Source organism: Struthio camelus, chromosome 1, assembly GCF_040807025.1.
Source record: "Struthio camelus isolate bStrCam1 chromosome 1, bStrCam1.hap1, whole genome shotgun sequence".
NCBI classification, from domain to species: domain Eukaryota; kingdom Metazoa; phylum Chordata; class Aves; order Struthioniformes; family Struthionidae; genus Struthio; species Struthio camelus.
In genome coordinates this window covers 125,651,203-125,665,556 of record NC_090942.1, presented here as the reverse complement: position 1 = coordinate 125,665,556, position 14,354 = coordinate 125,651,203, and the positions used below count along the sequence as shown (strand labels likewise).

Genomic DNA, 14,354 nt, shown 5'->3' with positions numbered 1-14,354 from the left:
CTCTGTAGGAAAGTTGAGACTTTGGTTTAATTTATAACTTGTTATGTATGCAGCCCCAAAAGATGGCTGATGAACTTCCTATTTTAGAAAGTTGATAAATTAGGAAATCCAGTTTTGGGAAGCTTTTGAAAAGGTTGCTGAAATTAGCATATATCTACTATGTGTATTTTTATTATATCATTTAAAAACTGAAGTGCAGTGTGACTGTAAAGAATGACAGTCTGGATTTCTGTTTGTCAGAAATGCCATATTAGACTTTTTCAGTTCTTGATTAAGGAAATGTTTTCTAGCCAACAGTCCATAGACTTCCCCTGTTACCTGAAAGGCAGGATGTGGGTTCTGTCCTTCTTCAGCATCAGTGACAGTAATAAAGGACCAAAAAGAAATTATCTTTGGGGGGGAGGGGGGACTCAAAAACCTAAAAACCTGCAGGCTCTGAGTTTGCCTGAATGTTGTTTGGAAACAGCAGCCTTGAAGAGGTGAGGGTGAGAGTACCGTTTGGCCTGTGTTATCCTGGTGTTGATCTGTGCTGAGACAAGAGCAGTCTGTGGCCAGATTGAATTCCAGTGGTGTTGACTTGAAAAGACATCTGGCCTTTTTTTTTTTTTAACCTGTAAAATGAATGTAAGCAGTCTGGATTCCTAAAGGCAGAGTAAATAGAAAAGTCCATAATGACATTTTAAGAGACAGGCATTCATTTATTCACTGCAGAGTCTCACTTTATGGTCCGGATTTTGTGGCACTGCGTGATTGCTTGAGGGGCTTGGAAAACAGGCAGAGTCAGCCATTTCTCTGCTCTACGCTCATAATGGAAAGGGTGAGACAAACTTAGGAGGGAGCGTGCTAAACTGAATTGTGACTACTAATACTTTTCTCTTCCGTCCTCTAGGCCCTTCCCCTTCTTCCAAATACTTCTGTAAGCATACTAACTTTCCAAGCCAGTGGACGGAGAATGCTTTGCTGTATGTTGGCTATATATTGCATCTATTCCCACTTGCAGGAGAAATAGGAGGGTACTTGAAAGAGGATAGCTTAAGCAATGTGTCTTTTCTTCAGCTGACTGAAGGGTCAGTGTACAAAAAAGCCTGTATTACACAACAAACAAAATGGAGCGCATACTTCCTTTTATGTTTTTTCTAGTACTGGGTATATAGTCTTTTTATTTCCTATTGAGCCCTTTATTTGTCAAGACAAACAGCTTATCTGAGATGATCGTCTGCCCAGTGGGAGCCCTCACTAAGAAAACTCTGTTGTATAGGTTGTATGGTCATTTAAAGTCAAATTCTATTTCTGCACATTTCATGTAATGAATCTCATGGAGTTTGATGAGACTTTTTTGCTGTCAGATTGGATATTTTTCCCCTTGAGTGAAATACGTGATTTAACAATAGCAGCAATATTTTGCATGATGTTGCATGTATGTGATATGAGACTTGCCTGTATTATCAAAGTATACATTGTTAGAATAGGTTTCTGCATCAATACTTGCTTGATTTAAGTAGCAAAAGATGCAAAAAGTTGCAAAGAAATCCAAGGTCGTCACTTCTTTTTCCTTTTGATTTTAGGCTAATGCTGATGTCACTTTACAATGTGAGCATCAACTTGAAAGGCTTGAAGTACATCAGTGAAAGTCCGGGTTTTATTCCTTTGCTTTGGTGGCTATTGAATGGTAAGCTGCTCTAAGAACCATGTAAATAGTGACTTTGGGGACTGTAAATTGGAAAGAGGTGTTGCAAATAATGGGATTGTAAATTGAGAATAGGTGTTGCAAATAACAAAACTGAAATTTCCTGTAACTTGATTATGTCAACTTCTGTCAGGTTGGAAGCATCCAGAAAGGGCCAGTAGAGGAAGATGAGCGTTTCCCACAACCTTTCTGGCACAGTATACGATATTCCATTGATAGAAAGTTTATTGATGGAAGTATTAAAAAGCAGAAGCAGACTTTAAAAAGCCATCTATATTTTCATGTACAAACTAAAATAAAATCTTGGGGAAAATGTATATGAGATTATTAAAATTTGCGAAAAGAAAATGTAACAGTTCTGAGACATTTTGGGGAATCAAGCCAACCTTTGGAACTACACTTACCTATGACAAAAGTGACCCCTGGTCCAGCTGAAGAGAGGCATTATGGTCTAACAGGATTTGGGCTTGTGAGGCTTAAGTACTGTTCCCATCTTTGGCTTTGGCCAGTACAGGACTTCAAGGAATTTTTTTGCCGTTGTCAGGCGTATGACTGACCTGAAGGCTCCGCTTTTGCACAGGATTCAAATCCCTGAATAGGAGCCAGCAAGGACTGACGTTACCAGTGTGCGCTGGAACTTGGCTGGCAACTGCACACACAGCTTGTAAGGGACAGTAAGGACAGCTCTAGAGCCATGCCGCTCTCCTGCCTATGAATTGCTCCTAGAGTTTGCTCACTCTTGGCTTTCTGAGGTTTCTGTTTTGTAGCTTGTCTGTGAGAAGATTTTGGTGTGCAGTTCATATGAGGGAGGTTAGTCAGCTCTGCACTCTATTGCTATACAAAACCCTGCTATAATATAACTAGTAAATAGTAATGGTAGCTAAAGTGGAAGCAGTTGCATCTGCTTTTTGAAGGAATGAATGTGATGTTGAAGTTTGGAGAAGCTTTGATTTGGCCTGGTAAACTGGAAGCTGCTTGTATTTTTCACAGTTCCCTCAACTATTTTACATAAAATGTAGGTACGCTTTTCACCAGAGTACTTACTGCTTTGCATTGCCATTGCATTGTCTTTCATGTGACATCTCAGTACATTAATTAAGCCTTGTAACACCACTGGAAAACACCTGCACATCTTATAGACTTCTTAATATTGTCTGAGAAAAATTATATTTTCAGGGAGAACTCTGAATACATGGCTCTGTGCTCTGCTGTACTTAAAAACTTAACATCTGTTAGTCCAAATTTTTCTCTTACTTTATGTTGCGCTAATATATACATTAGCTGTTGTTCTAGCAAAAAAACAACCCACAGAATACATTGTCTAAATTTGAGTTCCCAAATGTGCCCTCTGAAATGTTGTGACAGAACAAAGAAGGTACTCATTCGATGCAGTCTGTTGTTTGAAGAAGACTCTGACGTCGCAGAAGAGGATAAAATGTGACACAGTTGTAATTAAATTACAGCTGTTAATGGAAATAAAAAATTGAAAGGCGATTCTGCATTTTGAAAGTGTTAATCGTGTATGGCTGGATTGTGGAAGAGAGGATGGGCATAGTTAATTTCTTCACTTCTGGATAATAAAATTCTGCAGTTACAGCAAAGGATGAGGATTCTCAGATAAACCAGATCTGCTGGTTCAGATTTCTGACTTCAGAGGAAGTCTGTTTACTGTCAAGGGAGATGGTTGACTAGGTTGCGTAGCAGACGAGAGGTCAGATCCAAGACCCAATCTTGTTCCCGTCATTTTTATGAGATCTCTGTAGTTTTCTCTACATTTAATCCATTTCTAAACACTTCAGCTTGCAAAAGTCAGTAGCTTCCTCCCACTCTTACTCTCCACTGCTTTTATGGCCAGCATCTTCAGCTTCTGCTAGCCATGATTCAGCTCCTAAACATCTGGAGCTGCTGCAGGTCTAACAGTTTTTTCCAAACAAGAGAGTAGAGCACTACAATCTGTTGTCAGCGTATCCTGTACATGTTGCTTTCCTGCAGGAAGCTTCTTCAAAGAGTGTTTTGATTACGGCTTGTGAGATGATTCAGCTTTCCTCAGTTCTCTAAGCTTTTATTGGAGTTCCCACTGAGAGAGGCCCTAAGAAATAATCTTCTGGCCTTTTTTTTATTTTCAAAGGAGTCATCCTGTTTGCTTTGCCATCATCAATCTACAAGTGTCTGTGACCCCACATTATACATCAGGGCCATTTTTTTCCCAACTTGCTTGTACACAGCTAATAAATGCCTCTAAATCCTTCTCTGAATTCTCAGTCCCTGCCCAGTCTTGTCACCTGAAGAAGAATGTCCTTCCCATTAAGTGAAGAAGAGAGCAAATATATACTTAATTCTCATTTCCTATTTCCCCTTATATCTAAAGCAAAGAGATTTTGGTCAGGTTGTCTAGCAGGCTTCTTGAAGGACAGAAATAGGAGAATGTGACATTGAATACACGGATTGTAAAAGAAGGGTGGAAAAATCTAATAAAGATTTCTAGTGGAGTAAGAATGTTAAGAGCAAACTGAGTTCCTCTGTCCTACTGTCTTTAGAAAATTTTGATAACCTAGTACGACTTCACACTCGATAACAAAAATCTTGGTAGCTTTTTCTGCTGGATGCTATGCTGAAAGGAGGAGAAAAACAAATGCTTAACACACTTTCTGAAACTAATGCAGAGCTTTGTAGCTTTAGCACTTTGTGAGTTTTTTTTTCCCTTGTTTAAATACTCTGTATGAGATGGGCTCCCTTTCATAAGCAGCACTGATTGCTGTATGAAAAAGATGCTCTAATAGCTTATGTAGCTGTTATGTTCTTGCATAGGTATCACCTATGTCTACCTCTATCTTCCCAGCCTCATGCCAAGGTATAAAACACGAGTGAAGCGACTCAGATTCTGTCTGTGGAGCAGCTTGTGGGATAGGTAGAATTCACTTCTTGTGGAGCGCTGTTTATTTGCAGAGAAGCTTTCATCATTTTGTAGAAAACAATTAGTTTTAGTTTTTTCCATTGTCCAGTGTCCCTGTGTTGATGTCTTGGCTAAAGGTGTTATGTAACCTTCAGATTTAAAGAAACCCTGTCCTCAGGGTTTTCAATGGAAACAGAGGTCATATATTTTTTGGTATAAATCCATTTGAGATTTATCGGACTTTTTTTCTGGTGCTTCACTTCTATAGGTGCAATAAAACTTCTTCATTCTGTAATTCCCAAAAAGCTAGACTGAGACTTCTCTCTGGTAAGGATCCTTTGAAGAACAAGAGGATGCACTCAGCTCAGATATTTATAATTAAGACTAGATTTGTGTTTTTCATGAGCATGCAGAGTATCTACAAACAAATGGACACTGGATAAAATGGGTTTGGGCTCTTCTCTGCTTTTTTCTTCATATCTTTTATCTGTTTTTTTTTTCCACCTTTTTAATTTTCTTTGAATGCAGTCAAAAGATTGTTCTTGTTCGATACAGTAGAAAGTGTGGAATCGAACAGAGACTGTGCTGGTGGCATTTCCCATTCCTAGCTGGGATGTAACACCAGGTATTTCATTAAACAAAAGAGGACAAGAGGTGTATGACTAATCTTAGATCTATGCCTTCAATTTCCTCTATCACAGTTCCACATGGAAATCCAACCTTGTTTATCCAAATTCGTTGCAAATGACAGTCTATAAATGTCTATGTGAAGCATATTCTCAATTTGCTAATGCTGCCTCCAGCCTTCAATATTTACTTTTCGTGACTAACCCTGAAGGTTTTTAGTGCCTTACTTTTCTATTTGGATTGGTTGTGGCTGTCAGAATTTTTGAAAATTCAGGTTATTTTCCTGACAGCATGTTATTTAGAAGGCATCTGGACTAACAGAAACTCTCTCTTTATAAAACAAAGTCTCTATTAAACAAAACGGATTTTGGTTCATAAATCAGAACTCTAGTTCCCCATCATTCAGGCTGTCAGCAGTTCCATATTCTTTAGGCTATGAAAATGGTCTTAAAAAGAGGATTGCCCTTCTGTCTTTAAGACCACATCCGTTTTCTTGAACACGAAGATGTTGGCTCTGAGGCAGAAAGTCCTTGAAACACTGATAGTTGAGAGGCCTGAAGAGTGGCTAGAGAAGGTTTCACTGAATGCTTGCCCTTTTTCCATACTCTTCTCTAAGCAGCTTCTGGAAACAGTATTTAGGTGGAGCTTTTGTTGCGCCCGGTGAACAGTCACCTGAACGTGAGTTTCTTGAGTAGGTTCTTGTTCTGCCTGAGAACAGACTTACGCAAACAGATGCTCTCCTGAGGAGTACAATATTTTTCTTTTCATGATTATGTGCAAGCAAAATTGACTCTGGTAAATGCATCTGTCACTGTAAAGTATTAGTTTGTTCTTATATTATTATTCTCTCAGTAGCTACTATAGGAATCCTCAAAAGCCGTCATTAGGACTCATACGAGCTAGGAGACATACCTAACGGCTCGCGCAGTGATCTACCAGCTACAGAGCTGTATCTGTAGTGTGTAATGTTATTTTACCTCTCAGCCCCATAAGTAGCAGCCAGGCAAATTGGGACCAAATTTACTGTTGTTGATCTAGACTCTGGGAGTCTCTCTCAAGAATTTCCCTGGTAGAACCGTGTCCAGCGTGTGTCTGTAGGCGAGTGGGGAATTCTGGTTAGCCGAACGCTATGTCTCCCAGCGAGAGCGGTCCCATGGCTACGGAGGAGACTGAAGCAATCCCAGCTGTTACACAAGAGCTAGGGATGGGGAGAATACGTTGCGGAGGGAAAGCGCGTTCATGTTCGTGGGAGATGCAGCAGCAATGCTCATTCTTCTTTCTGTCATGGTGTGCTCCCTCCTCCTTCCCCCCCGTAGTGTCCTTATTGCAACGCCTCTTGTCTCCTCAGACCTGTCAGTGTTAGGGAAATGTCTGGAAAACTCTGCGTTGCTGCAGACTTTGGCCGAGTTCCACCAGCCTTAGCAATGCGAAGAGATCTTACATGGGGCGAGCTGTGGCCGTGCCTCTCTCTGTTAGACCTGCTGTGAACATAGGTAGTCTTATAGGTTCATACAAAGGAAAGAGGGAGTGACGGGTTGTCCGTTCATACTAGAATTGAACAGTGGTGGAGTTGAATAACGTTAGCAAGAACAGCAGGAAGCTTTTGAGGTATGCCTTTCCATACATAGACGTAGCTGTAAACTGCTTGTCGGTAATAAATCTTGCATTCAGGTGGCCAGTGAATGGTATGAGCACGTGTAAATTGAGTTTACACAACTCTCAGAGCCAATTGTAGATAAGCTGCTTAGCACTGATGTAATGCAATTACTTAAACCCTGCTGTGGGGAACAGTTCATCTGAGAGCATGCTGCTAATGACAGATGTGACTAAAATCTGTCCACGTTATCAGTTGCTTTTGTCAGTCACTGAAAGGCAGTGACATCAAACATCAGTGCTGGCAGTTAACAGAACGTCAGCAAACTCCAGCAGTTTCAATACCTTGTTAAAATTGCATCAGCATTTTATGATGGTGGTAGGCTTATGTTACACACGCTATCCCAGACTGAGGCAAGCAGCTTGATTTCTTCCCCTATTCCCCAGAAGTAATGATTATAGTTTCGAAATTTTAGTTGAAAAAATGCGTGTGCTAGTTGTTGGGAGGATATGATGCAGTGATTTGATTACAGCTAAAACATTTTTTTTGAATCTTGCACAAATACAATGTTACTCAGCTAATGTAGAAATGACTAAATCTGGAAGCTATTGAAATAAACATAATGCTGAATAATGAAGATTCCTTACATTTCTTTTGAGTATTCTCTAGAAGACTTTTTTAAGAAAAAAATAATGATATCGGAGAGACAAGGAAAAGGCTTCTAGAGTATTTTTAAAAATCCTCTTAGAAAATATGATTATCTGTAGTAAGTAGTAGTCTCAAAACCATATGTAATCTTAAGGGAGTACTTTTTAAAGCACATCTAGTAACGTAAGGTAAATTGTATTACAATACATGTAGAACAATGGAAATCAGAGGTTAAAGGCCTATTAAGTGACCCTCTAGTGCAGGAGCATTTCCTTCCTTCACTATATTCCTAAACAGCTAATCTGTTCTTCATTTGAGTGACTCAAGCAGTTGAGCTTTCCTGGCTGCTGTTGAAGATTCTTCCTAGAGCCCCTTTGCTCTTTACTGGAAAACAGTCTTGCTAGTCAGGCTAGATATCATTTCCTGATTCTCCTACGGATCCTGATTTTATTATCTCCCTGCTAATGCTTCTCCCCGATCGATTTCTTAGATTCTACAGACTTTAAACACTTGCAGATAATGGTAATATAGATGCATGTAACAGTATTAATAATGAAGCATATTTCATCCAGGGATTTAAAACAGCAACATATATGAAGCTTCCCAGCAGTACTGTGAGTCACTGAAAGTATTAATGTATTTATTTCATGGAGGGATGATCTCACACAGAGGAAGATTGTAATGAACTACATAGATTTTGCTTCTAAAAGCTGCTTTCTTGCCTATTTGGGCTATACTTTTATTACTATTTCGGCTGAATAAATGTAGAATAACACTAAGCACAAAGAAGGGGCAGCAGTGATATGGACAGAGTTTGGATGTTACATCTGGCAAAAATTAAAGAGTAATAAAAAAGCCTGTGGGAAGCATAAAGATGAAAATGGAAGGAATGAAGTCAAAGCCTTTAGACATATTTTGATGAGGTCAGCGTAAATCAGAAAACCAACAACTTTTGCACCCATTTTTTTTTCAGAAGGATTCCCTGAATCCTTTTACTGCCCAATAAATTGGACATAAAATCTTGCTGTCTGTGAGGCTTGAGTTACAGCATCTTTCCATGAGAAGAAATTATGAGCACTCAGCACTCAAGAAAATGACGCCTCCAGGTATTGTAGGAGCTGATGATGGAAAGAGAATCCTTGGAGCCTTCAGCCCAGGTGTTGGCAAGAGGAGCAGCTGTGTTATGGGCATGGGCATTTCCATGGGACGTGCAGCACTAATCATGGATTTTTAAAATGCTGTTTTGAATGACTAAAGTTGTCCAGGATATCCAGTGACTAAAATGTTGACGCATAAAAAAGCAGAAAATGCTTGCATGTTACTACTTGGTTTTGGACAGTTCCTAGGTGCCAAGTTTATATCACACTCGGCTAGATTCCCAGTAGACAGTAAGAGAACTCTTTTCTTAAGCGGTTTATGCTTTAAATAGGGAAGAAGGTATAGAAAAGACTTAAATATCTCATTTACAGATGGAAGATGGAGGAAGAGAGAGATCGTGACCTGCTCGTGGGTGTAGATCAGATGTCACAATCTTCCATACTGTGCTCAAGCATGTGCTAGTGGGAATTGCTTAAAAATTGTCATCTGCACAGTTTCACGCTTATAGCCATAGTCTTTGTTGTCCATCATGTTGTTTTCTCCATTAGATGCTGTCAACATTTCCCTATGTCCTTTAATGAATAATTCTTCTTACTCATTTTTCAGTTCATCAGTGTAGGTATTAAATAAGCTAACAAATAACAGAACCTGTCACTGCCCACCAAACATTTCCTTCCAACTCAGTACAGCATGTTTATTGCTGCACTGCATTTATGCTCCTCCAGTGACATTTTTTGTCTCTGTGGTGATTTTTGCATGCAAAGTTATCTGAATTTTTATCAACATTTCCAGACAAAGCTCAATCAAAGGCTTGCTGCAGTCTAGGTGTGCTAATGACAAATACAAAGAAAATGCACAGCACGTGGAACAAATAACTACTTCAGCCATATATTATGTATTTTCCATTGGAGCATGCAGAATAATGAAGTGCAAAAATGGAGCTTTCTACCAGATGCTGTTGGTAAAGTTATAAACTATTAAATGCAAATAGACTTTTGTGAATGATTAAAATATAATTCTGCTAATGTTTCAGTAATTAAAAAATGCATCCTGCATTCTTAACAGTAGAGTTAATATATGTCTTCCTAGCTGAAGTCATTCAAAGATCTTCTTTGCTGAATTTCTCTGATGCATTCCTGAGCAACCATGCTTAGCTTCAGTACCCATTTCAGTTTTGTGTAGACTGAATTAAACGCTTGGAAACTTGATTCGTTATTACTAAGAATCTTTTAAAAAATTGGTATTTTATTGAGCTTTGAATAAGTCTGAAATCTTACATAAAAAGAAATTAAGGAGAAGCCTGATCATTTACAGCAGCTTTGGTTAGTTCTTCTGTTTGTTGTTTAGTCTATTGTCAAGACTATTCAGTCATGGGATATAGCTTATTCTGCTTTCAGTCAGATTGCATCCAGCAGTGCATCTTGGCTACTGACTGGATAAATTCAAGTTATTGATAAATTCTCTTATTTATGGCATTTTCAACATTTGCAGTACAAGAGAAAGGTTCCTGTTTATCTGTTCCTCCCAAGCACTGCTGAGCACAAGCTGCTGAGGATGACAAAAGTGTTTTTTTCAGGTTCATTGTAGAGCCGGCCAGCCAACACCAAATGGCAGATGTGAATTATGGCACTTTAGGGATTCCCAGTATACCTGGTGGGTCATGGAGAATGGCAGTCTAGAGCTTTAATGGTACCTTTTTTTTCTGGGCTCACCTCTAATTAACACCTGGAATTGTTTTCCCCCCTTTTAGACCCTGATACAGAAGTTTGTCTTCACGTTCTGCGGCTCCTCCAATCTGTGATTTTGGAGCCAGAAGTATTAGCCAAGTCAGCCTCTGAGATGCGTGATACTTTACCATTTCAGCGTATCATCGCACTGTCAAAGAGCCGCAATGCAGATCTGCAAGCACTTGCAAAAGAACTACTTGAAGATCTTAAAATACTTGAGTATGAAGCATAGAAGAGCTCTGTGACACCAACTGCGTATGTTTTTCCTATATTTTTGTGCTGCAAGGGTTGTTAGAGATGGTCTTGACTGAAAAGCCTTTGCCTAACTCGCTCTGCCTAAGTTCCTTTCTGAAACTAGGCAACCCAACTAAAATAATATTTGGTAAATATGCTGGGTTTTAAATGCCCAAATATAATCTTAGGTGCTCTAGTAGACATGGAAAAGGCTTGATTTTCTTGAGTAGGATTTTGTTGATAACGGGTTCCCAAAGTAATCCAGGTTATGTTGCCTCTTTACCATATATATAGGGAGTAGAGTAGTCATTTCATCCACTGATACTGTGTGGTTTATTGCAATGGTAAATAATCCTTTTGAGCCATCCTTAAGAATTACTGTGCTGAAGGAAAACGTTTGTTGCTTTTCGTAATTTTTGTGTCAGAATGCCACCCAAGTTTCAGTTTTATTGTTGTTATTTCTCTTCTCTCTCTTTCCCTTTTAATAAAAGAAAACTTAAATTCTAGAGCGTGTAATGGATTCTGTTTTCAAAATTTTCATTCAGATTCACTGGAACTGCAAGTGGACCTGATTTGTGGCTGCCACGCGTACTAGAAAGAGCCATTAGTTTTTCAAAAGCCCTGAAAAAAGAAAGTGTATTACTGTTGCCTGTGATATCTAGTTCTTCACTAAAGAGGCCAAAATTAACTGCTTCTCTGTCATAAGCAATATTACGTTTCCTCAGAACTGTGTTGTTTGTCAGAGGTTCTGTATATGGCTTGCTTACCTCAATGGTAAAAACAAACACTCATATGCTTTGTATTGGTAGAATTTACACATATTTTTTGGAAAAAATAGTGTCGGTTTCTAGGCTGATGGTATCGTAGCTAGTTAGGTGATATTATTCTAGGGAACAACAAATAAGAAATGCAATGCTTTGGTAGCAACTTCTTCCATATTAATGTTATGGTACCTCAGCTGTGAACCCAATGTATTAACAAAATACAGTATGGTTTTCTTCTATACCAACTGTACAGAAAACACGGAATAAAGTTATGATGGGATGTAAACAGTGTGATTGGCAATGTTGTTCTTATAAGAAGAACATTGTAAAATGCTGAGTTAGGTATAAGTGCAAGAGCATCTTCCATTAGGTTTTTTGCAGAATCATAAATAGATGTTCATAGTTAGAAATGTAATAAATGATAAAATAATTTGAAATAATTTTCTCAAATGCCACAAACTGTAGCAGGCTGGTCTTGGACTGATTAATGTGGAGAATAAGATATGGACCTTATGCATAAATGAAAGGGTTGCATGGAGTTCTGCTGTATCTGATTCAAAACTACATTGAATTTACCAGATGCAGATGTCTGGAAGGCTAAAATCTTTAAAGCATGCTTTCTTTGGACTTATTTTCTTATCTGGCTTTCCTAGCTAAACCTCCTAGAATTTGATCCTGAAGGGATCAAAGTGACATCCTGTAATTTCCTGGAATATCAACTTGTGAAAGTGTTCAATTTTAAAAAACACTAAAGGGCATCCACTTTTTACTTTAGTGGTTTCAGCTCATGGTTTCAGTTCAGCTTTCGTTGAACTATTAGAAGTCAGTAAAAAACAGAAAAAGAAACAAGTAGTTCTGTGAGCAGAAGAGCTAACGAAGCATCGTGTCCTGTGGCTCTGAGATGATTCTTGAGAACTTTCCTATCCTTCCCAGCCTTTCCAATGCCCCCTGTGAAACTGAGTTCACCCAAGGGACAGCCTGCAGTGCGCTTGTTGGGAGTGACATGGTCCTGTTGGGATGCTCCTGGTCAGGTCAGAAAGCTGGGGGTGATCGGCTGGCTATCCACTGCCAAGCAGAGCGTACAGCAGCAAAGTTCTGCCAGCTTTGCCAGGGACTGCCCTCTTGCTAGGGACTTATTTAGGTGTCTCCTGCTATATCCTCACTGCTATAGTGATGGAGCTTGTGAGAGCTTAATTATCTTTGTGAACTCTCTCCTTCTGTCAAGTTTGCTGGGAACTGACTGGCAGATTCAAATGTTACCTAAGAGGGACTGGCAATGCAATTGCAGTGCACCTCATTTCTGTATGAAATCAGTAAGCAAAGAGCTCAGGACTGGTGGTTTTAATTGTGCATCCACTGAAAACCTAAGGCATGCTCAGCACTTAACAGCCATGTTAATGGATCATTCTAGACACCGCAGTTTTTCACCAGCAAGCTGCTCAGATCTCATGACAAATTTTTGACTGTCTCCCAGATGACTTTTGCCTCAGATGTAGCTTGCGAGGGCTGTGTTTCTCCAGAATCCAGTCATCAGTGATCCACCTACCTTGGAAAGTCCTTTTTCTGTTCTGAAAGTTTCATTATGCAGGTTTGATAAATAGGAAAAAGTTACCCTGTCTGTGAAACACAGTGCATCTTCAGAAATGTCTGTCTTAAGAAAAATCAGAGAGAACCTGTAACAAGCCTCTAGGGAAGTTTTTATGTTTTTCCTAAATTTGCTCTGTCTAGGTATGTGCAGTTAATGTTGCAGTTCCACAGAGGAGCAAGTTCACAATATTTTTTGGTTTGAAGAAAAAGGGTCATTAGAGTCAGATGGACAGAAGCCAGGGAAAGCCGGGCTCCTTTAAATGTCACAGTGTCTGAAACTCACTTCATTAAGGCATCACCTGTTTTAATATTGTAATCAAATAAGTTGGACATTACTCGTTGTTTGTATTACAAGCTTTTCCTGTTTTCCCTAAGTTCCTTTTGTCCTCCATTTGATGGAGCCAGGGGCCAGCTTCCTCCCCCTCTATGGGCCTCAGACTGAGTTGCAACTGGCCAAACCCTTTTGCAGGGGGAGTGAAGTCTGCCTATATGGCATCTCGAACACCCCATGGGTGCTGTTGGACCTGTTGCAGTGAGATTATCCCACCTAATTTTAGTCACCTAAGCTTGGCATCTGTCATAATCTAATGACCTGGGCTCTGCCTTTAATCAGTGAAATTTTTGCCTTCTTCGTTACTTGCTTCTCCAAGCTAAAATTGGTGGGATGAGTCACTCTCTATATTTGCTTGTCTCATGCCATCAGCTGTAGAGGGAGCTCCAATGACTTGCTGATAAAAGGTGCCTGCTGTTTAGTTTTAAATGGCTAAGGTTAGGTGAGATGTATCCTACTCTTTGGTGTCCATTTTGTACTAGTGCATATAGAGCAAGTTTTCAGGTAACCCTAACGTTGGCAGACAAGAGTTGTAGAATCCTATTTGTTCATAAGCTTGAGAAATCCCTGTCTGGAGGAGAACAGTGTGTGATGTCTAACGTTCCAATTTGTTTTCAGGTGGCTAGTACCAGAAATTAAGCTGTCAGATAACTGTGGATCTCCTTGAGTCTCCCTCTTCCCTGAAAAATATGTTTTTGAGAGTTTATGAATAAAAGAAAGTCTTTAAATAAGCAGGTGGTGCTCCAAGAACTTAGAGTGTGTTGAAGCTGTATTTACAAAGTTGAACGTGCATGACATGTAGAACACAGTATGACGCTGTGTGGGCCTACTGCACTTAAAAGCTGGTCAAAATACATACCATAAACCTCTTATTTTACTTGTTTTGTACGCTTTTGCTGCAACCTGAAACGCTGGCCTGTTTTACAGGTTTAAAATCAGTTAAATGTATGCTGTGGAAATGCTGTTTTTGGAATATCTCTTTTTCCGCAATCTGAAAAGTTTTGGCCTCATCTGTGTGGTAATTACTAGTTTGGAGAAAAGGAGGCAGTTCACACAATAAAGCAGTAGTTTCACCAACCCTGTTCAAAATCCAGAGTTACTCCGTTGAAGCTGTTTCTGCTGTTGCACAATTCCAGAGTTTCTGTGAAGAAGAAAACTTGGATT

General features: G+C 39.4%; 1 protein-coding gene across 7 annotated transcripts in view; it reads left to right on the top strand.

Moving 5' to 3' along the window:
* The window catches only part of HSF2BP (heat shock transcription factor 2 binding protein), a 37,202-nt gene extending 26,187 nt beyond the window's left edge, over positions 1 to 11,015 (top strand). For 5 of the 7 annotated variants that reach the window (XM_068915448.1, XM_068915419.1, XM_068915410.1 and 2 more), the window contains 2 exons: positions 1,566 to 1,669; positions 10,298 to 11,013. In XM_068915448.1, coding sequence (XP_068771549.1) covers positions 1,566 to 1,669; positions 10,298 to 10,506 — 313 coding nt within the window. In that variant the 3' untranslated portion in view covers positions 10,507 to 11,013. Of the gene's footprint in view, positions 1 to 889; positions 1,108 to 1,565; positions 1,670 to 10,297 lie in introns of those variants that run through there. The other 2 variants (XM_068915441.1, XM_068915459.1) reach the window with 2 other exon arrangements.
* Positions 11,016 to 14,354: the final 3,339 nt, after the last annotated feature.